At 51.1% G+C, this 26,259-nt stretch overlaps 1 protein-coding gene across 13 annotated transcripts in view; it reads right to left on the bottom strand.

The window, feature by feature from the left end:
- DDX3X (DEAD-box helicase 3 X-linked) overlaps positions 1-26,259 on the bottom strand; it is a 215,681-nt gene that overhangs the window by 72,260 nt on the left and 117,162 nt on the right. For all 13 annotated transcript variants that reach the window (XM_033947566.1, XM_033947571.1, XM_033947577.1 and 10 more), the window contains one exon: positions 8,665-8,788. In XM_033947566.1, the coding sequence (XP_033803457.1) occupies positions 8,665-8,788 (124 nt within the window). The remainder of the gene's footprint in view (positions 1-8,664; positions 8,789-26,259) is intronic.

Here is a 26,259-nt window from a genome sequence, read left to right as displayed (position 1 = left end):
GCTGAACAGCGACTCCCACAAGATGCAACGACGCTTGAAAGCACGTGCGGTGAGTGTGGAGCAAGGCCGGCACGAGACACCGAATACAGCGTCGATGAGGGTCCGTTAGTGAAATTGCGCGCTGGCACTTGGCATACATTTTAAAACCGGTGATAGGCCGGGAAAGTTCCACCGCAAGATCGAAGCTGCGGGGCTGCGGCCACGTGGGCTGCCCGGTCGAATGGATGGAAGAATTTTTTTTTTTTGAAAACAAGAAAAAACAACGAAAATCAGCGAGTAAGAGAAAAATAACCCAAAACCGCGGACTTTAGAAGGCACAAGTGAAAAAACTTCACGCAGAGAGTCGAAGACGGACTTCTCGGCTCCATGGAAAAGTAGGAACTGAGGAGACGCGCCCTGGTCTGGGCGGGAAGGCACTCGCGCAAGCGCGGTGCGGGCGACTCAAAATTTCGAATTTCTTCAAGCAAGACTGCTTGTGAGGCGTCCACATCGGGGCTCCGTTGGATCACGTCACCCATTAGTGTGAATACCTGCCTGCTTGTCCTGGGATAAAGTCTGATTCATTGATTTATATATTGGAACAGGTATTAAATTACTAATATCTCAATGTTTTCCTTGTATCCATTAATATTCTGTTTTCCTTATATATTCTAGGCATTTTAATACTGAGAACATGACAAACGCAGAGGAAACATAAAGCACAGTTACTTACCGTAACAGGTGTTATCCAGGGACAGCAGGCATATATTCTCACATGTGGGTGACGTCATCTACGGAGCCCCGGCGCGGACAGCTTTTCAAGCAAACTTGATTGAAGTTTCAAGTTTGCACACTGCACCACGCATGTGCATGCCTTCTCGCCCACTAGAGGGCGCATCCCACCTCGTGGTCCTCAGTTCCATAACTAGCAAGGAAGCCATCCCCGGGGAGGCGGGCGGGTTGTGAGAATATATGCCTGCTGTCCCTGGATAACACCTGTTACGGTAAGTAACTGTGCTTTATCCCAGGACAAGCAGGCATGATATTCTCACATGTGGGTGACCTCCAAGCTAACCAAAAAAGGGCAGGTGGGAGGATGGCAATTTAGGAAAACAGATTTTGCAAAACTGACTGGCCAAACCGGCCGTCACTCCTGGATAAAGTGTCCAGACAGTAATGAGAGGTGAATGTATGAACCGAAGACCAAGTGGCAGCCTTACATATGTCCTCCATCGGAGTGGATCGGAGAAAAGCTATCGAAGCTGCCATTGCTCGGACCTTGTGCCCCGTGACTCGACCCGGGGGAGGAAGGCCAGCCTGAGCATAGCAAAAGGAAATGCAAGCAGCCAACCAGTTAGACAGAGTGCGCTTGGAAACTGGATGCCCTAATCGATTGGGATCGAAGGACAAAAACAATTGAGGGACCTTCCGATGAGACCTGGTGCGTTGAAGGTAATACGCCAACGCCCTCTTACAGTCAAGCGTGTGGAGCGCCGCCTCGCCAGGATGGGAGTGGGGCTTAGGAAAGAACACAGGAAGGACAATGGACTGATTGAGGTGGAAATCAGAAACAACCTTAGGGACAAACTTAGGATGGGTGCGGAGAACCACCTTGTCATGATGGAAGACGGTGAAAGGGGGATCCGCAACCAAGGCTTGCAACTCCCCAATCCGCCTGGCGGAGGTGAGGGCAATCAGAAACACCACCTTCCAAGTCAGAAATTTCAAGAGGGACTTGTTGAGTGGCTCAAAAGGGGGTTTCATCAGTTGAGCCAGAACCACATTCAAATTCCACACGACAGACGGAGGCTTAAGAGGGGGACAAACCCTGAGTAACCCTTTCATGAAGCGTGTCACCAAGGGATGGAGAGACAGAGGGCGTCCATCCAGAGGTTGGTGGAAGGCAGAAATCGCACTAAGATGAACACGCACCGAAGTGGTTTTCAAGCCAGAGCGCGACAAATGGAATAAATAGTCCAAAACCGAGGATACCGGAACTGATACCGGATCCAGGTGAAAAGACGAACACCAGGTGGAAAACCTGGTCCATTTCTGCGCATAGCAAAGCCTCGTCGAGATCTTGCGGGAGGCTTCCAACACCTCCCTCACCGATTGAGACAGGTCCGGAGGAGTCAGGGAACAAGAAACCAAGCTGTCAGGTGCAATGACTGCAGATTGGGATGCAACATGGATCCTTGACTCTGAGACAGCAGAGAAGGAAAGACAGGCAGAGGAAGAGGCTCCCTGGCACTGAGCTGAAGTAGCAGGGAGAACCAGTGCTGACGCGGCCACCGAGGTGCTATGAGAATCATCGTGGCCGTGGACGATTTTAGATGTACTAACGTTCGCATGATCAGAGGGAACGGAGGGAATGCATACAGGAACCTCCCTTCCCAATCGAGGAGGAAGGCATCCGCTTCCAGACGATCCCGCGAGTACATCCGAGAACAATACAGTGGTAGTTTGTGTGTCTCCGGAGAGGCAAACAGATCCACCTGTGGCGTTCCCCAGCGAGCGAAAACCTCGCGCAGAACTGCTGAGTGTAGAGTCCACTCGTGCGGTTGCAGAAGTCGACTGAGTTTGTCCGCCAGACAATTCAGTTCTCCTTGGATGTAGACCGCCCGGAGGAAGATGTTCCGGGAGGCCGCCCACTCCCAAAGGCGAAGAGCCTCGGAACAGAGGGGCCAAGACCCCGTTCCCCCCTGCTTGTTCACATAGTACATTGCCACCTGATTGTCCGTGCGGACGAGGACCACCTGGTCCTGCAATATGTGAACGAAGGCTCGAAGTGCTAGGAAGATGGCTCGCAGCTCTAGCACGTTGATATGACACCGACGGTCTTCTGCCGACCACAGGCCCTGCGTGCGAAGACCGTCGAGATGGGCTCCCCACGCGTACTCCGAGGAGTCCGTGGTCAGGACCTTGCGAAAGGGAGGAGTGCGAAACAGTAGCCCCATGGACAGATTTGAAGAGTCTGTCCACCAACGCAGCGATTTCCGCAAAGGCGGAGTCACCGAAACGAGGCGAGACACCGGATCGCACTCCTGACGCCACTGGGACGCGAGGGTCCACTGAGGGATCCTCAGATGTAGCCTCGCAAACGGCGTGACATGTACCGTCGAGGCCATATGGCCGAGCAGCATCATCATGCGCTTGGCCGACACCCTCGATAGTTGAGAGACCTGGCGGCTCATCCGTACCAAGGCTTCCAACCGCTGGGTCGGAAGGTAGGAGCGCAGGCGCACCGTGTCCAGCACCGCACCTATGAATTGAAGAGACTGAGCCGGCCTCAACTGAGACTTTGGAAAGTTTATCTCGAACCCGAGAGTTTGCAGGAAGGCAATAGACTGTCGGGTCGCTGAGATAACCCCCTCCCTGGTCGGGGCTTTGATGAGCCAATCGTCCAGGTAAGGGAACACATGGAGTCCACGTGACCTCAGGGCTGCCGCAACCACCACCATGCACTTCGTGAATACTCGTGGGGACGCGGCCAGGCCGAAGGGCAGTACCCTGTACTGGAGGTGGAGGTCCCCCACCTGGAATCGTAGAAATCTTCGGCAGGCGGGGTGCACCGGAACATGGGTATATGCTTCCTTCAAGTCGAGGGAGCACATCCAGTCCCCTTCCTCCAAGAGAGGATACAAAACCGGGAGAGATAGCATTCGAAACTTCTCCCGGACCAGGAATTTGTTGAGCTTCCTGAGGTCCAGTATGGGGCGCAGGTCCCCAGTCTTTTTTGGGACCAAAAAGTAACGGGAGTAAAACCCCGTACCCCACTGGTCCTTGGGGACCGGCTCGACCGCCCGAAGCTCCAAGAGGGCTTTGGCTTCGGTCAGAAGGGTCGGTAGCTGCGAACGGTTGCAAGAGACTAAACTTGGGGGACTGTCCGGCGGCGAGGACACAAAGTTGAGCGAGTAGCCCTCGGAGACGATCCGGAGCACCCAAGCGTCTGAGGTAATCCCGGTCCATGCCTCCCGGAAGGACCGAAGACGCCCCCCGATAGGAAGGGGTTCCTGTGAAAGTGCGGAGGGGAACCCGCCCCGTCCGCTCAGCCCGTCAAAAGGAAGGCGCGGGCTTAGAAGGGCCCTGCGCCGGGGCTTGGGTTTGTCCCCCTCTGCCTCGCTGAGACGGACGTCTCGGAGGCGGTCTCGAGAAAGCCGGGGTCGACTTCTGAGGATATCGGCGCGGCGGAGGCCGGAAGGGTTTCTGCGGCGGGGGCCTAGGTTTGGGGCGGACCAGGGATGCTAAAGAGCGCTCCTGCTCCGACAACCGCTTGGTCGCCGCATCCAATGACTCGTCAAATAACTCGGACCCCACACAAGGCAAGTCTGCAAGACGTTCCTGCAGGTTTGGGTCCATGTCGAGGGTGCGAAGCCAGGCCAAGCGGCGCATGGCCACTGCGAAGGCCGACACCCTCGAAACCAGCTCAAAGGCGTCGTACACTGCATGGAATAGGTACAACCGCAATTGAGACAGGTTGGACATAAACTTATCGAATCCTGCTCTTTGGGAGTCCGGTAACGAGTTTCGATATTGAGGAAGGTCCTTCACCATACCACGCAAATAGGAGGAAAAGGTGAAGGCATAATTTAGAACCCTGGTGGCCATCAGGGAATTTGAATAGAGGCGACGGCCAAACTTGTCCAGGGTCCGCCCCTCCCTGCCGGGTGGAACCGCCGCAGAAACCCGTGAGGGCTGTGATTTTTTAAGAGCAGACTCCACCAGAAGAGACTGGTGGGAGAGCTGCGCCTTATCGAACCCTTTAGGGGGAATCGTCCTATACTTCGATTCCATTTTTGAAGGCACAGACGTGACTGTAAGAGGGTTTGACAAGTTCTTCAGCCAGGTTTGCAGAAGGACACTGTTGAGAGGGAGTCTAGGCACCTCTCTAGGAGGAGTGGGAAGGTCCTGTTCCTCCAAAAATTCTTTGGAATACCGAGAACCTACCATCAGGTCAATCCCCAGGGCTTGGGCCATGTCCTGAACGAAGGATGAAAATGAGGACGGCCTAGCCTGGGGAGACGGGGTTCTCGACCGCCCCACCGAGGAGAGGGGGGAGGCCTCATGAGAATAATGAGGATCCCTAACAGATCCCGAATCCCAGGATCCCCTCTCCAGGGCCCTCGAGGGGGAAGGGGAAATTATCCTCCTCGCAGAACCCTTGGGCGAGGACCCCGGGGTCCGTGGGACACTCTCCCATTTCCTCGGCGAGGCGGCCCGGGAAGACTTCCCACGAGGTGAGCGGAGGAGCCTCGGGTTGTCGAGGCGCAACTCCGACACCTGCAGCGCCTCGCCCCCGAACGACGAGGAACGATCGCGCCGAGGCGAGCCTCGGGCCCGCTTAGACTTCCTCGATCGGCGCCTCGTCCGAGGTCGCGTCGAGGGCGAGGCGTCCCGGGAAGACCCGGAGGAAGAGGAGGAAAGACGGCGCACTCTGCGCAACTTTTCTTTGGGCCTTACACTCCGCTCAGGAGGTTCCCCCGAGGTCGAGGTCAGGGGCGGGGCCGAGACCGAGGTGAACGGGGCCACAGTACCCGAGACCGAGGTCGCCGAGGCCGGGGCTCCCGCGGTCGAGGGAGCCGAGGCCGGGGCCTCCGAGACCGAAGGCGCCCCGGCCGAGGTCGAGGCCGCCGGAACCGCAGCACGTTGCAACACTTCCAGGGCTCCCGACAGCTCCGATGAGATCAGAGCTCGGAGGAGATCCTGGAAGGCCGGAATCCCCACGAAGGTGGGGAGTTCCGAGTCCGGGGCACACTCCCTGGAGGGCGACCTCGGTCTCGAGTATTCCCTCGGGGTGTGCGAAGTCGAGGTCCGATGCGGGGCCGGGGTCGACCCACCCGCCTTGGCCTGACTCGAGGATGGCTTCTTTGCTGAAGGGGATGGAACAGAGGACTTACCCGAAGCTGGCTTCGCTGACGACGCCTTCGAAGACGAGGGCCGAGGCGAAGCCGAGGCCCCCGAGGACGCCGAGGCCGAGGTCAAGGCCGGGGCCGAAGCCGAGGCCGACGTCGAGGCCTTAGGCGGTGCGTCGACGGCGAACAATTCAGCCATTCTGGCCTTACGGCGACGGAGGGCCCTGTTTTGAAAAGTAGCACAGCGATCACACGACTCTGTCGGATGTTCGGGCCCAAGACAGACAATGCACCACCGGTGAGGGTCAGTGATGGAAAGCAACCTCTCACACCGGCTGCACTTTTTGAATCCCGTAACAGGACGGGACATCAACGAAGAAAAAGAAGAAGGCCGGGAACGACCGACGTCCCGCGGCCACGGCTTCCGGGAGCCCCCGGAGCCCAACGAAAAACAAAATACTTTTTTTTTTTTTTTTTTTTAGAAACGAACCGAAAGGAAAACAGCACCGCGAACTAATTCGATGGAAAAACAAACTAAACGCGGCAGCTAGAAGGCAAAACACTGGAGCTCAGATCCACAGGGCTTTCTTGCTCCGCGGAAAAAATTGAACTGAGGACCACGAGGTGGGATGCGCCCTCTAGTGGGCGAGAAGGCATGCACATGCGTGGTGCAGTGTGCAAACTTGAAACTTCAATCAAGTTTGCTTGAAAAGCTGTCCGCGCCGGGGCTCCGTAGATGACGTCACCCACATGTGAGAATATCATGCCTGCTTGTCCTGGGATAAGTCGCCATTCCGACCATAGCCAGTCTGGGGTATCGTTTATGAGCTCTGGGAGGACCCAATACATACCTTGTAGTAAAATAGGCTTGATACCTATAAAAATTGGGAAAAATTTACCCCACCCTCTGCAACTGGTTTTTGTAAAGTTACTAAAGCGATTCTAGGAGTTTTACCTAGCCAAATAAATTTTGTAAGAATACTGTTTAACTTCTTGTAAAAAGACCCCTTGAAAAAAATTGGGTTTTGAATTCCCCTTTGATGTTTCCCCCCCGTGATTGAGGGGATACCTCTTAAAATTTTAATGAATGGTTATGGGGGAGTGGTTATTTGGAGGTTTGCCTAGTGTCAGTCAATTTTTTTTCACAGAGCCGAATGGGGAAGGGCCTGGTGACTTTGAGTGGTCCTCCCCAATTTTACTCGACATCATTTGAAGGTTTATTGCGATTGCCAGTGCATGTATGCGCCATTGGATTGTATTGTTCCGCTTGCCTTACCACGTTAGCTATCCCCTTATGTTTGAGGGAACTCTTTCTTTATTAATGGAAAGATAATTTTAGGGGGAGTGGCTTCTAACGGGATTTGCTCAGCATCATTTTTTTCATGTGATACCCCAATGGGACTGGCGTGTTGCTGTGTGGTCCTTTAAATTCTGCCTTGGCGTTTGACAGTTATTGCATAATTTCCAGCATGTGCGCACTGTTTAGTTGGTGCTGTCTTGTCTGCTCACCCAGTACAAGTAAGGAATTATATTGTCCTTCAGCTTTTGGTTAGCTGTGGGTCTTTTCCTGGATTTAGCCATAATTGGGAATTATTGGAAAGTATTTATGAAGAGTTGTGAATTTGTTTTAGCAGTGGATGGTCTTAGGAATGATAATTTAGCATTTTGCTTCTTATTCACCCCTTTCGGGGTATGGTTTTGGTTTTACTTTAGTTGTAACCTCTCTTCTCCTGAGGAAGCCTTACCAGGCAAAACTTGGGGCCAAGTAGAGGAGCAGCCAATTTATACACATTGTGGGAGCATGAGTCACTTTATTGGGAAGCAAAGAGGAAAAAAAGAAAAAAAATCCTGCTGGGCCGCTTTGAAGTCATAGTGCATAACACGATCTGTTATTTCAACATGATGGAGATAAATGCTACTATGTTTCATTTGCGAGCATAATTTGTTCCAAAAGCATGCTTGTAATCCAAAGTACTCGTATATAAAAGTGAATTTCCCCATAGGAAATAATGGAAATTCAGATGATTCGTTCCACAACCCAAAAACTTGTACAAAATACTGTACGTGCTTGTATTGCAAGACCTCGCTCGTTTAGAACAGTCACTACACTCCCGCATCAGAGAGAGAAAAACCATCGGCTCAGTTGTGAAGTGTATACTGTATGTACTTGGATTGCAAATAACTTGGTTTGCAAATGTTTTGCAAACATTTGATTAAATTTTAACTTGATATACAAGCAATGTCTTGCAATACAAGGTTTTACTGTATATTCAAGAATAAGAAGTAACATACTGATTGTTATGCCAATACAGGGACAGAAAAGAGCATATGATGGTCCCATATTTGTTCTCTCAGTGGCTTGAATTGCAGGAGACAAAGGATACTGAACACTTTTCACTAAAAGCATTAAGTTTAATATTCAATATTTATTTAGCTATTTTGTGGACAGATTTACTTAGAGCGTATCAGACAATTTGTACTCCTAGTGATATTTGATTACTGAAAAACTGCCAACACAACTTCATTTAGTCCCATAACTGAAAAAGAACATGACTGCATCTGAACAAGTAGCTAAAGCATATTGCAAAATGGCAAATATAAACCAGAAATTTATTCTGCAACGCATCCTTTATCACAAATGACAGATCTGGATTTTAGGCCTTTCAACTCCGCCTCACCCTGCCTCCAGTGACATGTCAAAGCTGCCACCGCATGTAATACTACCAATACCAGATTTCCAAGTCTATGCTAAGTAAAATTTACAGCAGATTAGCCTAAATTAACCAATACCTCCTTATCCTACTTGCTTATATATTTAGGAACGCAAACCTACCTCCCTCTGGACCCATTTCCACGATCAAAACAGCTGGATTTTCCACCTCTTTCATTACGGGGGCCAAAACTGCTGTAAGCATCTCTGTCTCTACCAGAACTCCATCCATCTCTGTCATATAATCCTGAAAAAAAAAATTAAATAGCAAATACAAAGATACAGCTATAAAACTAGCAGGGACATGCTTTTGTTAGAAAACAAGTTATAACATACTACATCTAAATGTACATTAAAAAGTTAATACAAATCAGGAAGATCCAAAGTGATATGCTATACATATACCTATCTTACAAAGAAAGCGGAAATACTTACCTGTAGCAGATGTTCTATGAAGAAAGCAGACATATTCTCACATGTGGGCAACATCCACAGAACCTGGTACAGGCATCAAATGCATTATCACTAAATCTACAGGCAGTGCCCATACCACATGTGTGCAGGTGCCTTTCTGCATGACATCAACTCGCAAGACCTAGAAAATGACACTGACAAATTTTTCTCCATCCCTGCCAGCTCAGTCCTCAATCTGCACAAGTTTTGAACTCTAAACCAACTAGGGGAAAGTGGGTGGGTTGCGATGATATATGCCTGCTGTAGGTAAATATCTAATAAGCAGGCATATTGTTCTCACATGTGGGACTCCCAAACTACTAGAATCATGACTTTGGATGAGGATTATTTTTATTTATATACAGTGGTACCTTGGTTTGCGAGCATAATTCGTTCCAGAAGCATGCTCGTAATCCAAAGCACTCGTATATCAAAGTACATATCCTCATAGAAAATAACTGAAACTCGGATGATTCGTTCCACATCTCAAAAACTGGTATGGATAGTAAGTAGACGCAGAAGAGGGAGGGTTAAGTGACTTTGCCTAGTCACAAAGAGCTGCAGAGGAAATTAAACCCAATTCCTTAGCCAAAAGGAGCCGGAACAAACGAGACCGACTACTGTACCTCCCTCATCGCCTGACTCACTTCCAGCTTCTCTAGCGTCGGGAACTCCACTGTGTGTGGCATGGTTGAGTGCCAGCACCACTGTCACCTGCAGTCCAGGAATTAGCAGTCCTCCATGAAATGTCACCAACGAGCCGGCTGCCAGCGTCTCTGGCTCTAATAATCACAGGTCCTATAGCGGGGTCCTTTATTGTCAGTGGTAGCCTTTTAGCAACCCAACACCCGCCTGAATTCAAGAAAGCGCAAGATTGCCCTGTTTATGGTGCAACAGCAGCAGCCAAAAGCTCTCTTATGGTTGCCAGTGCCCCGCAGTTGGGTGGGAAGCTGCTGAATAGGCGCGTGCGCAGCTGGCAGGAGGACAGGCATCCACGCGACCGCCCTGGTGTTCTCAGACTCCGGCAATGTTCGAGGTGGTGTCGGTGTCTCTGCATATTGTTACAGCTTGGCAGCAGCTTCCAGTGGCCTCGCGTGGACAGCCAGTAGCTCAACAGCCCTCATTGAGGGGATGCTGGCCGTGTGGGAACCTGCAGCATGCTCTGACCCGGCCCTTCATTTTCTGGCGACAGCAGCGGTTCAGGTCTTGCTTGCCTCAACCCCCCCCCCCCCCCCCCCAAATGTGCCGCTTGGGTGCCTCTGGAGCTGTGCCAGGCCCTGTCCGTACCAGCCTTTGCCTTCCGTGCCCTGCAGTTTCTATTGGTGCTGCCGCTGCATACACAGAGAGGAAATAGACACGCGAGTAAGTGCTCGTTTACCGAAGCAACACTCAGTTTGCGAGCCAACGTTTGCTGGAGTGTTTTGCTCGTCTTGCAAAACACTCGCAAACCGCGTTTTGACTATATATATAATCCTGGCAAGACAAGAAGGTTCAGGGAAAGTTAGCCTCAGTAAGTGAACAGATTTTGCAAAATTGCTTGCCCAAACTGAATATCTTCTAGAGTTTTGTTCCAAACTGAGAATAGGTATGGATTGAGGACCAAGTAGCCACTTTGCAGATGTCCTCAATAGATGATGAACAAAAACGAGCCATTGAAATAGCCACAGATCAGACACTGTGGGATGATACACAGCACTGAAGCATCAGCCTTGCCTTAGTACAAGTGAAGGAGATACAGTCTGCTAGCTAAGTGGATATGGTCCTCTTGGTAATAGCAGCCTGGAATCAAAAACATTAATAAGTTGCTAAGATCCTGTTATGAGGTTTAATCTGATCCAGGTAGTATGCCAGAGCATGCTTGCAGTCCACAGTGTGAACAGCTTCCATTCCAGAATGCATATGAAGTTTTGGAGAGAAATCAGGCAGAACTATGGAATGGATATGGTGGAATTCTGAGGCGACACTAGGTAGGAATTCTGAACAAGTTCAAAACACTTGTATAGTGTCATCTATACACAAGATTCTACCAGAAGATCTTGAAGTTCATTCACACAGCATACAGAGGTAAGGGCTATAAGGAAACTTTCCAAGTGAGAAGTTTGAGAGGAAGATATAAGTAGCTTAAAGGGAGATTATGAGAACAAAGAACCACATTGAGATCGCAAACAGGTGGAAGCTTGATAGGTGATGTCATATGGAAGAGGCCTTTCATGAAACAAGCTACCAAGTGATGAATAGAGGTTTTTTGTCCAAGGGAGAGTGAAATACATTGAAAGCAACGAGATAGTCTAATTGAATTGCTTTTTAGACCAGAGTTAGAGAAGTGGAAGAAGGTAGTCCGGTATGGACGTCAGTGAACAGGTCGTGAGTTCCAGAGAAAGCAGTTACTTACCGTATCCAGGGACAGCAGGAAGCTATTCTCGCATATGGGCGACGTCATCCACGGAGCCCGGATGCGGACAACCTCGCATGCAGACTTGCTTGTAGAAACATAGAAGTTTCGAATCAGTTGCACCGCACATGTGCGAGTGCCTTCCCGCCCAGCGCAGGGCGAGTCTCCTCAGTTCAGATAGCTAGCAGAGAAGCCAACCAGGGGAGATGGGTGGGTTGTGAGAATAGCTGCCTGCTGTCCCTGGATAACAACTGTTACGGTAAATAACTGTGCTTTATCCCAGGACAAGCAAGCAGGCAGCCCATTCTCACATATGGATGACCTCCAAGCTAACCAGAATGGGATGGTGGGAGCATTGGCAACTTAGGAGAATAAATTTTGTAATACTCTGGCCAAAATGGCCATCCCATCTGGAGAAAACATCCAGACAATAGTGAGAGGTATAAGTATGAACCGAGGACCAGGTAGCAGCTTTCCAAATTTCCTCAATAGGTGTGGATCTGAGGAAGGCCACGGAAGCTGCCATTGCTCTGACTTTCTGGGCTGTGACTCAACTCTGTAGTTGTAATCCAGCCTGGGCATAGCAGAAAGAGATAAAAGCAGCCATCCAGTTGGAGATAGTATGCTTAGAAAGCACAGTTACTTACCGTAACAGGTGTTATCCAGGGACAGCAGGCAGATATTCTCACATGTGGGTGACGTCATCTACGGAGCCCCAGCGCGGACAGCTTTTCAAGCAAACTTGATTGAAGTTTCAAGTTTGCTACACTGCACCACGCATGTGCATGCCTTCTTGCCCACTAGAGGGCGCATCCCACCTCGTGGTCCTCAGTTCCATAACTAGCAAAGAAGCCATCCCCGGGGAGGCGGGCGGGTTGTGAGAATATCTGCCTGCTGTCCCTGGATAACACCTGTTACGGTAAGTAACTGTGCTTTATCCCAGGACAAGCAGGCAGCATATTCTCACATGTGGGTGACCTCCAAGCCAACCAAAAAAGGGCAGGTGGGAGGATGGCAATTAGGAAAACAGATTACGTAACACTGACTGGCCAAACCGGCCGTCGTTTCTGGACAAAGTGTCCAGACAATAGTGGGAGGTGAACGTATGAACCGAAGACCAAGTGGCAGCTTTACATATGTCCTCCACAGGAGTAGATCGGAGGAAAGCAACCGAAGCTGCCATCGCCCGGACCTTATGCCCCGTGACTCGACCCGGGAGCGTAAGACCAGCCTGAGCGTAGCAAAAAGAAATACAAGCAGCCAACCAGTTGGACAAGGTGCGCTTGGAAACAGGGTGTCCTAAACGATTAGGATCAAAGGACAAAAACAATTGAGGAACCTTCCGATGAGACCTGGTACGTTGGAGATAAAATGCCAACGCCCTCTTACAGTCAAGCGTGTGGAGCGCCGTCTCGCCAGGATGGGAGTGGGGCTTAGGAAAGAACACAGGAAGGACAATGGACTGATTGAGGTGGAAATCAGACACAACTTTAGGTAAAAATTTAGGATGGGTTTGGAGAACCACCTTGTCATGATGAAACACCGTAAAAGGTGGGTCCGCAACCAAAGCTTGCAGCTCACTAATCCGTCGAGCCGATGTGAGGGCAATCAGAAATACCACTTTCCAAGTAAGAAATTTCAGGAGAGACTTGTCGATAGGCTCAAAGGGAGGTTTCATCAGTTGAGCTAAGACAACATTCAAATCCCAAACGACGGGAGGAGGCTTCAGAGGGGGACAAACATTGAGTAGACCCTTCATGAAACGAGTCACCAGAGGATGAAGCGAAAGAGAACGTCCTTCCAAGTGACGATGGAAAGCCGAAATGGCACTGAGATGCACCCGAACCGATGTCGTCTTCAGGCCTGAATTCGACAGATGCAACAAGTAGTCCAGCACCGAAGACACCGGGACCGAATCCGGATCCAGATGACGCGAGGAACACCAGGAGGAAAACCTGGTCCATTTCTGGGAATAACAAAGCCTGGTCGAGACCTTGCGCGAGGCTTCCAAGACTTCCCTCACCGACTGAGAAATCGGGACCGAAGTCAAGGGGAAAGGAACCAAGCGGTCAGGTGTAACGACTGAAGATTGGGATGCAACAGCGAACCCCGATTCTGAGATAGCAGAGAGGGAAACACAGGCAGAAGCAGAGACTCCCTGACACTGAGTTGAAGAAGCAGGGAGAACCAGTGTTGACGAGGCTACCGAGGCGCAATGAAAATCATAGTAGCTCTGGATGATTTGAGACGAATCAACGTCCTCAAGATCAGGGGAAAAGGAGGAAACGCATAAAGGAACCTCCCTCCCCAGTCGAGAAGAAAGGCATCCGCTTCTAGACGGTCCCAGGAGTACATCCGAGAACAATACAGGGGTAGTTTGCGAGTCTCCGGGGAGGCAAACAGATCCACCTGCGGAGTCCCCCAGCGGTCGAAGACCTCGCGCAGGACTCTGGAGTTGAGAGACCACTCGTGCGGCTGGAGAAGCCGACTTAGTTTGTCTGCCAAGCAGTTCTGTTCTCCCTGAATATAGACCGCCTGTAGGAAGATGTTCTGGGAGATCGCCCATTCCCAAAGGCGCAGAGCTTCCCGGCAAAGGGACCAAGAGCCCGTCCCACCTTGCTTGTTCACATAATACATGGCCACCTGGTTGTCCGTTCGCACGAGGACTACCTGATCGTGGAGTAGGTGGCAAAACGCTCGAGCCGCCAGAAAGATGGCACGAAGCTCCAACACATTGATGTGACAGCGTCGGTCCTCCGCCGACCACAGGCCCTGGGTTCGCAGACCGTCGAGGTGGGCCCCCCACGCGTACTCCGAGGAGTCCGTGGTCAGAACCTTGCGATGTGGAGGGACGAGAAAGAGCAAATCCCCGGAAAGATTCGAAGAGTCGGTCCACCAACAGAGCGATCGTCTCAAAGAAGGAGTCACTGCTATGAGACAAGAGACAGGATCGCAATCCTGGCGCCACTGAGAGGCCAGAGTCCACTGAGGAATTCTCAGGTGCAGTCTGGCGAACGGAGTGACGTGGACCGTAGACGCCATGTGGCCCAGAAGCATCATCATGCGCTGCGCCGACACCACAGGCAGATGAGAAACGAGACGACCCAACCGAATCAGGGCCTCCAAACGAGGAGTGGGAGGAACGAACGGAGGCGAACAGTGTCCAGCACTGCGCCTATAAACTGAAGTGATCGGGACGGGCACAACTGTGACTTGGGAAAGTTCACTTTGAAGCCCAGTCATTGAAGGAAGATGATAGACTGTCGGGTCGCTGAGATAACCCCCTCCCTGGTCGGGGCCTTGATCAGCCAAAAGTCCAGGTAGGGGAAGACCTGAAGCCCCCGAGACCGCAGGGCTGCCGCGACTACCACCATACACTTCGTGAAGACTCGAGGGGACGAAGCCAGGCCAAAGGGGAGGACCCGGTACTGCAGGTGGAGCTCGCCCACCTGGAATCGCAAGAATCTGCGGAAGGCGGGATGCACCGGAACATGGGTATACGCTTCCTTCAGATCCAGGGAGCACATCCAGTCCCCTTCCTCCAAGAGAGGGTATAATACCGGAAGCGACAACATCTGGAACTTTTCCCGGACCAGGAACTTGTTGAGCCTCCTGAGGTCTAGAATGGGGCGTAAGTCCCCGGTCTTTTTGGGGACCAAAAAGTAACGGGAGTAAAACCCGCGCCCCCGCTGGTCAGGGGGTACAGGTTCCACCGCCCGAAGCTTCAACAAGGCCCTGGCCTCCTCCAGGAGGATGGGGAGCTGGGCCCGATCGTATGGGCGAGCCCCGGGTGGCTGTTCCGGCGGCGTAGCACAGAAGTTGAGAGAGTAGCCCTCGGAGACGGTCTGGAGCACCCAGGCGTCGGATGTTATCTCGGTCCAAGCCGCATAAAAGGCCCGGAGTCGACCCCCTATGGGTAGGGGTTCCGGCGTGAACACGGAGGGGAACCTGCCCCATCCGCACAGACTGTCAAAAGGACGGCGCAGGCTTGGACGCGCCTTGCGCCGGAGGCTTAGGTTGACCTCCTCTCCCCTGATGAGGTGGACGCCGAGGTGGAGGTCTAGAAAAGGACGGCGGCGTCTTCTGAGGGTAACGCCTCGGGGGTGGCCGGAAAGGTTTTTGCGGCGTGGCCCGAGGTTTTGGTCGGACCAAGGAAGCCAAAGAGCGTTCCTGCTCCGACAACCGTTTGGTCGCCGCCTCTAGGGATTCATCGAACAGTTCGGACCCCACGCAAGGAAGATCCGCCAGACGCTCTTGCAGGTTAGGGTCCATGTCGAGGGTGCGCAGCCACGCCAGCCGGCGCATCGCTACCGCAAAAGCCGACACCCTCGAGACAAGTTCAAATGCGTCGTACACCGCATGGAAGAGGTACAGGCGCAATTGAGAAAGGTTGGACATGAACTTGTCAAACCCCTCCCTACGGGAATCCGGCAGGTCCTCCCTATACTGAGGGAGGTCCTTCACCATGCCCCTTAAATAAGATGAGAATGTAAAGGCATAGTTGAGAACCCTGGTTGCCATGAGGGAATTCGAATAGAGGCGACGACCAAACTTGTCGAGGGTCCGACCCTCCCTACCGGGCGGAACCGCCGCAGAAACCCTGGAGGGTTGTGTCTTCTTTAGGGCCGACTCGACCAGCAAAGACTGGTGAGATAGTTGGGCCTTATCAAATCCTTTAGGTGGGATTGTTCTATACTTGTTCTCCATCTTGGACGGCACCGCTGTGACTGTAAGAGGTGAAGTCAGGTTTTTAAGGAAGGTCTGAAGGACCTTATTCAAAGGAAGCCTGGGGGTTTCCCTCGGGGGAGCGGGGAGGTCCTGCTCCTCTAGGAACTCCTTAGTGTATTGGGATCCCGCCATGAGGTCCAGACCCAAAGCACGTGCCATGTCCTGAACAAAACTGGTGAAGGAGGACGGTCTGGCGGGCGGCGAGGGGGTTCTCGACCTCTCCGCCGAGCAGAAGGGGGAAGCCTCATGGGAGTAGTGCGGCTCCCTACCGGACCCCAAGCCCCAAGAGGCCCGATCCAATGGCCTCGAGGGGGTCGGGGACCGTCCACGCCTCGAAGACCCTCTGGGAGAAGTCCCAAGAGTCCGAGGGACCGAGGCACGCCCCCTCCTCCTCGGCGAGGAGTCACGGGAACCCCCTTGGACGGGAGAATGAAGCAACCTCGGGTTGTCGAGGCGAAGCTCCGATACTCGCAAGGCCTCACCCCCGAGAGGCGAAGAGCGATCACGGCGCCGAGGAGAACCTCGCGACCGCTTGGCCTTCCTCGGATGACGCCTCGCCCGAGGCCTGCCCGAGGGTGAAGAGCCCCGGGAGGACCTCGAGGAAGAGGAGGAGGAGATCCGACGCACCCTGCGCACCTTGTCACGGGGCCGTACGCTTCTCTCAGGCGGGGCCCCTGAGGCCGAAGTCGAGGGCAAGGTCGGGGTCGAGGTTGGTGCCGCCCCAGTGCCCGAGGGAGTCGAGGCCGAGGCCGAAACCGCCGAGGCCGGAGCCATCGAGGTCGGAGCAGCCGAGGTCGCGGCTTGCTGCAATTGCTCGAGGGCCCCGGACAGCTCCGTGGCAATCAGGGCTCGTAACAGATCCTGGAACGCCGGGATCCCTACCATGGTCGGTAGGTCTGAGGCCGGGGGATGCTCCCTGGAGGGCAACCTCGGTCTCGAGTATTCCCTCGGGGCATTAGTGGCCTAATTCCTTGGCGGGGCCGAGGACGACCCACCCGCCGTGGAGGAGCCCGAGGATGGCTGCTTCTTAGTCGACCCTGGAGTCGAGGAAGGAAGAGAGGACTTACCCAAGGCAGGCTTAAGCGAGGGTGTAGGCTTCGAAGAAGACGAAGGTCGAGGCGAGGCCGAGGGAACCGAGGCCGATGTCGAGGCCGGGGCCGAAGCCGACGTCGAGGCCTTCCCCGGCGCGGAGTCGCCCGCGAAGAGCTCCGCCATCCTGGCACGGCGTCGGCGGAGCGCTCTGGCCTGAAAGGTGGAGCACCGATCGCAAGAGTCAGTCGGATGTTCGGGCCCCAAGCAGAGCAAGCACCACCGGTGTGGATCTGTAAGGGACAGTAACCGCTCACACCGGGTGCACTTTTTGAACCCCGACAAGGGACGGGACATGAAACCCGAACAGGCCGGAAACAAGGCTTGGGCGGCCGCGGCTCACGGGAGCCCCCGGAGCCGACTGAAGAAAAAAACTCTGGTTCTTTTATTTTTTTTTTACACACAATCAAGAAAGAAAGAAAGAAAAGATAACATAAAGCACAGCGACTGACGAAAAAACAACCGGACGCGGTGACAGAAGGCAAAATAGCAGAGCTCAATATCCACAGGGCTTCTGGCTCCGTGGAAAAAACTGAACTGAGGACCACGAGGTGGGATGCGCCCTCTAGTGGGCAAGAAGGCATGCACATGCGTGGTGCAGTGTAGCAAACTTGAAACTTCAATCAAGTTTGCTTGAAAAGCTGTCCGCGCTGGGGCTCCGTAGATGACGTCACCCACATGTGAGAATATGCTGCCTGCTTGTCCTGGGATAAATTGGGTGTCCCAACTTGTTTGGATCGAAGGAGACAAAAAGTTGAGGAGCAGTTCTGTGAGGTTTGGTGCGTTCCAAGTAGAAGGCCAAAGCACGCTTACAGCCCAGAGTATGAAGAGCTGATTCTCCAGGGTAGGAATGAGGCATTGGAAAAAAACATTGGAAGAATAATGGATTGGTTGAGATGAAATTCAGAAACCACTTTAGGTAGGAATTTAGGATGAGTACGAAGGACTACCTTGTCATGATGGAACACAGTGAAAGGTGGATCAGCAACTAAAGCTTGCAGCTCACCGACTCTTCGAGCAGCTGCAAGGGCAATAAGAAACATCACTTTCCAAGTGAGATACTTCAGATGAGCCGTAGACATTGGTTCAAATGGAGGCTTCAATTGAGCAAGAACAATATTGAGATCCCAAACCACTGGAGGCGGTTTGAGAGGTTTGACACTGAAAAGTCCTATCATGAATCTGGAAACTACCGGATGAGCAAAGAGGAGTTTCCCCTTCAATAGGCTGTTGGAAAGCAGCAATTGCACTGAGATGGACTCTAATCGATGTAGACCTGAGGCCTGAGGAGGATAAGTGTAAAAGATAATCTAGAACAGAAGATAAGGAGGAATCTTGAGATTCCTTATCATGAGAGGCACCACGTAGAAAATGTAGTCTATTTTTTGATGGAAGCATTGTCTAGAGACAGGCTTTCTAGAAGTCTCTAAAATGTCTTACAGGTCGAGAAAACTGAAGAGGAGTTATATTGAGAGGTACCAAGATGTCAGGTGTAGAGACTGCAGGTTGGGATGAAGTAGAGATCCATGACTGTGAGCAGAGATGGAAAAACTGGTAGAAGATATGGCTCCCTGTTGCTGAGTTGAAGTAGAAGGGAGTACCAAGGTTGTCTTGGCCACCGAGGAGCTATCAGAATCCTGGTGGCATGATCATTCTTCAACTTGACAAGAGTTGAGAATGAGAGGGAATGCATACATTTGTCCATTCCAGTAGGAAAGAATCTGCCTCGAGGCGATGAGGAGAATATATCCTGGAGCAGAACTGGGGCAGTTTGTGGTTGTGGGGAGCTGCAAAGAGATCTATCTGTGGCGTTCCCCACTGCGAAAAAATGTGAAGAGGAGAGGAATTGAGTGTCCATTTGCGAGGTTGGAGAAGACAACTTAAGTTGTCCAAACAATTTCTCACCCCTTGGATGTAGACAGCTTTGAGGAAGGTGTTGTGGAAGATTGCCCAGTCCCAAACCTTCAGAACTACTTGACAAAGGGAGGGAGATCCCTTCCCTCCCCCGTTTGTTGAAATAGTACATGGACTTGGTTGTCAGTCACAATGAGGACTACCCTGTTGCGAAGATGTTGAAAAGCTTCGAGAGCGTTGAAGAGCGTTTTGAGTGCCGATAGATTGATGCGACACTGACGATCCGTACTGGTCCAGTGGCCTTGAGTACGGAGACCATTGATATGAGCGTCCCAAGCGTTGGTTGAGGAATCTGTCACGAGTACCTCCTGATGGGGGGGTGGCGTTTGAAACAGCAAGCCTCTGGAGAGTTTGGAAGAGAGCACCCACCAGCAGAGAGACTATCTCAATGAAGGAGTGGCTGCAATGTGTTGAGAGAGTGGGTCGCAAGCCTGCGTCCACTGAGATGCCAGGGTCCACTGAAGAATTCTGAGGTGAAGTCTGGCAAAAGGAGTCACGTGTACTGTGGAGGCCATGTGACCTAGTAGTACTATCATGTGTCTCGCTGATATTGAAGAGCGAGAAGACACTGCATGACAAGAGTTGAAGGAGAGTTTACAGACGTTGTTGTGGAAGGAATGCTCTGAGTTGGATAGTGTCTAGAACAGCTCTGATGAATTGTTGATTCTGAGAGGGCTGAAGTTGGGATTTGGGAAAGTTGATTTCGAATCCTAAACTTTGTAGGAAGCATGTAGTCATTTGGGTTGCTACAATAACCCCGAGATGTGGAATCCTTGATGAGCCAGTCTAGGTAGGGAAATACCTGAAGACCATGGTTCCTTAGAGCTGCTGCTACCACCACTAGAAACTTGGTGAACACTCTGGGAGATGAAGCCAGGCCAAAGGGTAGCACTCTGTATTGGTAGTGCAGATTCCCCACCCGAAATCCCAGATATTGATGGGAGGCCAGATGAATGGGAATATGGAATATAAGCCTCCTAGAGATCCAGAGAACATAACCAGTCGTTCTGTTCGAAAAGGGGATAAAGGGACGCCAGGGATAACATGCAAAAGTTTTGACTAAAAATTTGTTGAGCCCTGAGATCCAGAATGGGTCACAGATCGCCCGTCTTCTTTGGAACGAGGAAGTAACGGGAGCAAAACACCTGTTCTGCTGTTCCAAAGGAACTGGTTTGATGGCACGGAGACGAAGCAGAGCTTGAGCTTCCTGAAGAAGAAGGGCGGTCTGGGATGGACTAGGATACTCTCTTGGAGGAAGCTCTGGTGGAACCCGAGTGAAATGAAGAGTATCCCTTTCCCTGATGATTGACAGTACCCAGAGGTCGGATGTTATCGTCTCCCATCGGTGATAAAAATGGAGACGACCTCCTACGGGGGGAAGAGAGGATAGAGACAGAATGGTAGAGGTTATGCTCTGTTTTAAACAGTCAAAAAGGCTGCACAGCTTTATGTGCAGCAGCAGGTTGAGGTTTCTGTTGCTTCTGATGCTGCTGCTTCTTGGGAGGCGGACGATTGTAAGGAGCTACCCTCTGAGCATAACGCCTCTGGAAATTGGAGGAGGTCGTGAAGGCTTGGCAGGAGCTGGCTTAGGCTTTGGTCTGACAATGAAAGCAAAAGATTTCTTGTTCAGACAATTTCTTTGTGGCTGCCTTGATAGATTCAAAGAGGTCATTGCCTGCACAAGAAATGTTAGCCAAGCGGTCCTGAAGATTAGGGTCCACGTCAATGATGCATTGCTACGGAGAAAGCAGTGGCTCTGGCTGACAACTCGAACGCATCATAAGAGGACTGGAGAAGATGTAATCTGAGTTGAGACAGAGTAGCGATGACTTCTTGGAATTTGAAGTGCTTCTGTGTATCTAATAGTTGAGAAATTTAGGAAGAAGATCAATGAGGAACTTTAAGTTACAAAATTAAAATTGTAATTCAGGACTTTGGAGGACATCATGGCATTTTGGTAAATGCGATGTCCAAACTTATCCACAGTTTTCCCTTCCCTTCCAGGAAGAACGGTAGCATAAACTCTGGAAGGATGGGAGCTCTTTAAGGAGGACTCCACAAGCAGGGATTGGTGAAACAGCTGCAAATTCTCAAATCCTTTGCAATGTAGAGTTCTATATCTGGAGTCCAATTTGCCTGGAACACCAGGAATTGTATAAGGAGTCTCCAGGCATCATGTAAAAGTCTGAGACAAAAGCTTGTGAAGAGAAAGCTTAAGTGACTCTACAAGAGGTTGAGGAAGATGCATGACCTCGAGATACTCCTTAGAGTATTTAGAACCAGCATCTAATTGAAGTTCCAGGTCAGTCATCTGGCGAAGAAAAGAAGAGAAAGACAGCTGATCCGCCAATGCCTTGCCTCGAGAGGAACTCGATGACCTCGAGGTGGCCTGGGTCGAAGATGAAGCCTCACCGGGAAAATAATCCTCAAAAGAATGAGACTTGGACAAGGCAATGGAAGCCGCTGAGTCCTCGAGGTGGAGTGGAGACCTCGATTGAGGAGTCGGTGGTCTGGAAGAGCTGGAAGGTGTGGATCGAGGCTTAGATGAAGGAGGATGCTCTTTGGAAGAAGAGCTATGCCTGGAGGTATGCCTCGATGAAGGCCTCAATCGACGACGAGAGTGGTGCTTCGAAGCAGGTCTCAAGGGTCGAGGAGACTTCGCCCCAGAGATGGAAGCAGGCATTGCTACCAGTGAATGGATAGGGCTAGAAGCTGTAGATCGAAGCTCAGGAGGCTTGATGGAGGAATCTAGAAGCACTCCCAAAGACTCTGCTCCTTGTATGGAGTGTGAGGATTTCTGTCGAGGCACACACAAAGAATCTACTCCTTGCTTAGAGTGCATAGATGCCAGACCAGACACTCGCAAAGACTCTGCTCCCTGCAGTGTGTGAAGTTTCAGCTCAAGGCATAGGAAGAGGCTCGACCTTGCAGGAGTCTACAGATTGCCCAGGCTGGATTAGAGAAGACAGCTTCGGTCCCATTTTGGTCAGGAACTGAACAAATTGTTGCTCTAACATGGTCTGGAAGGAAGCAGGCAAGGATGGATCCCCGTCTGAAACCCGACCACCTGCTACGGCTATAGATTCCAAAGTGGCAGTGGAAATGTGCTTCGACTTAGAAGTCTTAGAAAGTTTGAGGAGCACTGCTGGAACTTTCTGCTGAGCTATCTGACCTAAGGATTCAGGGGAAGATTCAGCAAGTGTACTTGAGCTGAGAGACGTCTGATGAGGCTCGAGGTCAGAGTCATGGAAGCAGGAGGACCCTCGGTAGAAGGTGGAACCGAGGCAACTTTTGAAGTCGAGGGTGTGACCGAAGAGTCCATCTCAAAAAGCTTTTCCACTAAAATCCGACGATTAAGGGCTCGAGGTTGAAGAGTAGAACAGTGCTTGCACGACTTTGGTCGATGGTCCAGCCCAAGGCATTTGAGGCACCAACGGTGTGCGTCTGTGAGGGAAATCGCATGCTGGCACTGGCTACACTTCTTGAAGCCTGTTGCTGGCCGGGACATAGTAGGAAAAATAGCCGCAGCGAAGTCGAAGCCCGCAGGCTGCAGCCGAGCTGCCTGGTCCACCAGTCAAATGAAGAAAAAAAATTGTCTTTTTTTTTTTAAACTGAAAGAAAGACAATACAGCGATTTGCGAAGAAAAGAAACAGACCGCATTGATAGAAGGCACGAAGTACGAAAGTTGAACACAGAGAGTCAAAGACAGACTTCTCGGCTCCGTGGAAAATTGATAACTGAGGAGACTCACCCTGCACTGGGTGGGAAGGCACTTGCGGTGCGGCCGACTTGAAACTTCTATGTTTCTTCAAGCAAGTCTGCTTGTGATGCTGTCCGCATCCGGGCTCCGTGGACAACATCACCCATATGTGAGAATAGCTGCCTGCTTGTCCTGGGATAATGCAAAATACATCAGGAAGAAAATCTTGTCCATTTGAAGCAGGAACACCACCGAGTAGAAGACACCAAAGCCGGAAGAAGCATTTACTTGCTCAGGAAAAAGCCATGCTCTTAGGAGATAAGGAGTGGGAGTTGGAGGTGTAGGACTGATCCCTCTTTCTGCATCAGTAGATATTAGAAAAAGCTTTAACTTGTATGGTTTCTTGGTTGAGGGCTCTAGGAGCAGCAGAAACCAAACCTAGCATGGCCAAAACAGTGCTATGAGTATCTTAGTGCCTTAAACTTGGCAAAGTTGAGTTTTCCTGATCAGAGGTATCAGAGGAAATGCATAAAAATTGGTTCCCTCAATGAATGAGAAAAAAAATCAGATATCAAGTGATTGGAGATAGAGAGTCTAGGGCAGAATCTTAGAAGTTGTTCAAAGTTAATTGCAAGAGGACCTTGTGAGACTGGGTGTCAAAATAGCAGATGATGTTTAATGTGAAGTGAAAGTGGTGCATGTGGGAAAGAGAAACCTGAAAGCAAGTTACTTACCGTAATGGGTGTTATCCTGGGACAACAGGCTCACATGTGGGTGACTTCATCTTCAGAGCCCAGTATGGACAGTATTAAAAGTGCACTGTCACTAAGTTTAAAAAAACTCTGCGACTGCCTGCACCACACATGCGCGAATGCCTTCCCGCCCAAGGTAGGCACGTGTTCCTCAGTTCAGATAGCCAGCAAAGAAGCCAACCAGGAGAGGTGGGTGGGTTGTGAGAATATCTGCCTGCTGTCCCTGGATAACACCTGTTATGGGTAAGTAAAAGTCCACTTTTCTAGGGGGTTTGAAATATGCTCTTTCTAATGAGACTGATTTGAAAGAGTTTCTAAAAGGTATTTTTCTGTAAAAGCAGGCTGAAAATACCCTATTTTTGGCCTTTTTACACAAATTAGCAACTTTACACTTAATTGGTAAACTAATGGAAAGAGCTTGGAGGTTGAAATAGCAATGTTACTTACCGTAACAGTTGTTATCCAGGGACAGCAGGCAGCTATTCTCACTAGTGGGTGATGTCATCCGACAGAGCCCCGATACGGACATCTTGCAAGCATGTCTTGCTTGAAGAAACTCAGAAGTTTCGAGATGCCCGCACCGCGCATGCGCCAGTGCCTTCCCGCCCGATGTACCGGGCGTGTCTCCTCAGTTCAGGTAGCTAGCCTGAGAAGCCAACCCAGGGGAGGTGGGTGGGACGTGAGAATAGCTGCCTGCTGTCCCTGGATAACAACTGTTACGGTAAGTAACATTGCTTTATCCCAGGACAAGCAGGCAGGTATTCTCACTAGTGGGTGACCTCCAAGCTAACCCCAATGGGATGGTGGGAGAGTTGGCAACTTAAGAGAACAAATTTTGTAACACTGTTTGGCCAAACTGTCCATCCCGTCTGGAGAAAGTATCCAGACAATAATGAGAGGTGAATGTATGAACCGAGGACCAAGTGGCAGCCTTACATATCTCCTCAATCGGTGTCGATCTGAGGAAGGCTACAGAGGCTGCCATTGCTCTGACTTTATGGGCTGTGACCTTACAGGGAAGGGATAATCCAGCCTGGGCATAGCAGGAAGAGATACAAGCCGCCATCCAATTAGAGATGGTGCGCTTCGATACAGGTCGTCCCAACTTGTTTGGATCAAAGGAGACGAAAAGTTGGGGAGCAGTTCTGTGTGGCTTTGTGCGATCCAAGTAGAAAGCTAGAGCACGTTTACAGTCCAGAGTGTGCAAAGCAGATTCCCCAGGATGAGAATGAGGCTTTGGAAAGAACACTGGAAGCACGATGGATTGGTTGATGTGAAATTACGAGACCACTTTAGGCAAGAATTTTGGATGAGTACGAAGGACCACCTTGTCATGATGGAATACAGTAAACGGTGGATCCGCCACTAGGGCCTGAAGCTCACTGACCCGGCGAGCTGACGTGAGGGCCACCAGAAAAACCACCTTCCAGGTGAGATACTTAAGTGGAGCCTTGTTGAGAGGTTCAAACGGGGGCTTCATAAGATGAGACAGGACAACATTGAGATACCAAACCACAGGAGGAGGTTTGATAGGAGGGTTGACATGGAAAAGTCCTTTCATAAATCTGGAAACCACAGGATGAGCAGACAAAGGTTTCCCCTGTAGAGGCTGATGGAAAGCCGCAATAGCACTCAGGTGGACTCGTATAGAGGTAGACTTGAGACCAGACTGAGACAGGTGTAGAAGATAGTCCAATACAGAAGATAGGGAAGCTCGCTGAGGTTCCGTGGCATTGGAAATACACCAGGAAGAGAATCTAGTCCATTTTTGGGAATAGCATTGTCGAGTAGCAGGCTTCCTGGAAGCCTCCAAGACCTCCCTCACTGCTTGAGAGAACTGGTGAGGAGTTATGTTGAAAGGAACCAAGCTGTCAGGTGGAGAGACTGCAGGTTGGGATGAAGTAGTGAACCTTGATGTTGAGTAAGTAGTGAAGGAAACACTGGAAGAAGTACTGGCTCCCTGCTGCACAGTTGAAGTAGAAGGGAGTACCAAGGCTGTCTGGGCCACCGAGGAGCAATCAGAATCATGGTGGCATGGTCTGATCTCAACTTGACCAGAGTCTTCTGAATGAGAGGAAAGGGAGGAAATGCATATAGGAAGCGATTCCCCCACTCCAGTAGAAAGGCGTCTGCCTCGAGGCGGAGAGGAGTGTAGATCCTGGAGCAAAACTGAGGCAGCTTGAAGTTGTGGGGGGCTGCAAAGAGGTCTATCTGAGGCGTTCCCCACTGAGCAAAGATCTGATAAAGGGGTTTGGAATGGAGCGTCCATTCGTGAGGCTGGAGAAGACGACTCAATTTGCCTGCTAAGACGTTGTCTTTTCCCTGAATGTAAACAGCTCTGAGGAAGGTGTTGTGGCGAACCGCCCAATCCCAGACTCGAAGAGCTTCCTGACAAAGAGGGGCCGAGCCCGTGCCCCCTTGTTTGTTGACATAATACATGGCGACCTGATTGTCTGTGCGAATAAGGACCACCATGTCGTGAAGTAGATGCTGAAAAGCTTGAAGAGCATTGAAGATGGCCCTGAGCTCCAGAAGATTGATTTGATGGAGGCGTTCCGCACTGGTCCAGAACCCCTGAGTGCGAAGACCATCCAGATGGGCCCCCCATGCATAGTTCGATGAATCGGTTGTGAGAACTTTCTGGTGGGGAGGAGAGTGAAACAGCAAACCTCTGGATAGATTCGAAGAG

The sequence above is a fragment of the Geotrypetes seraphini genome, chromosome 6, assembly GCF_902459505.1.
Source record: "Geotrypetes seraphini chromosome 6, aGeoSer1.1, whole genome shotgun sequence".
Lineage (NCBI taxonomy): Eukaryota > Metazoa > Chordata > Amphibia > Gymnophiona > Dermophiidae > Geotrypetes > Geotrypetes seraphini.
Note: the sequence above shows the minus strand (reverse complement) of the source record. Positions and strands in the feature narration are given on the sequence as shown.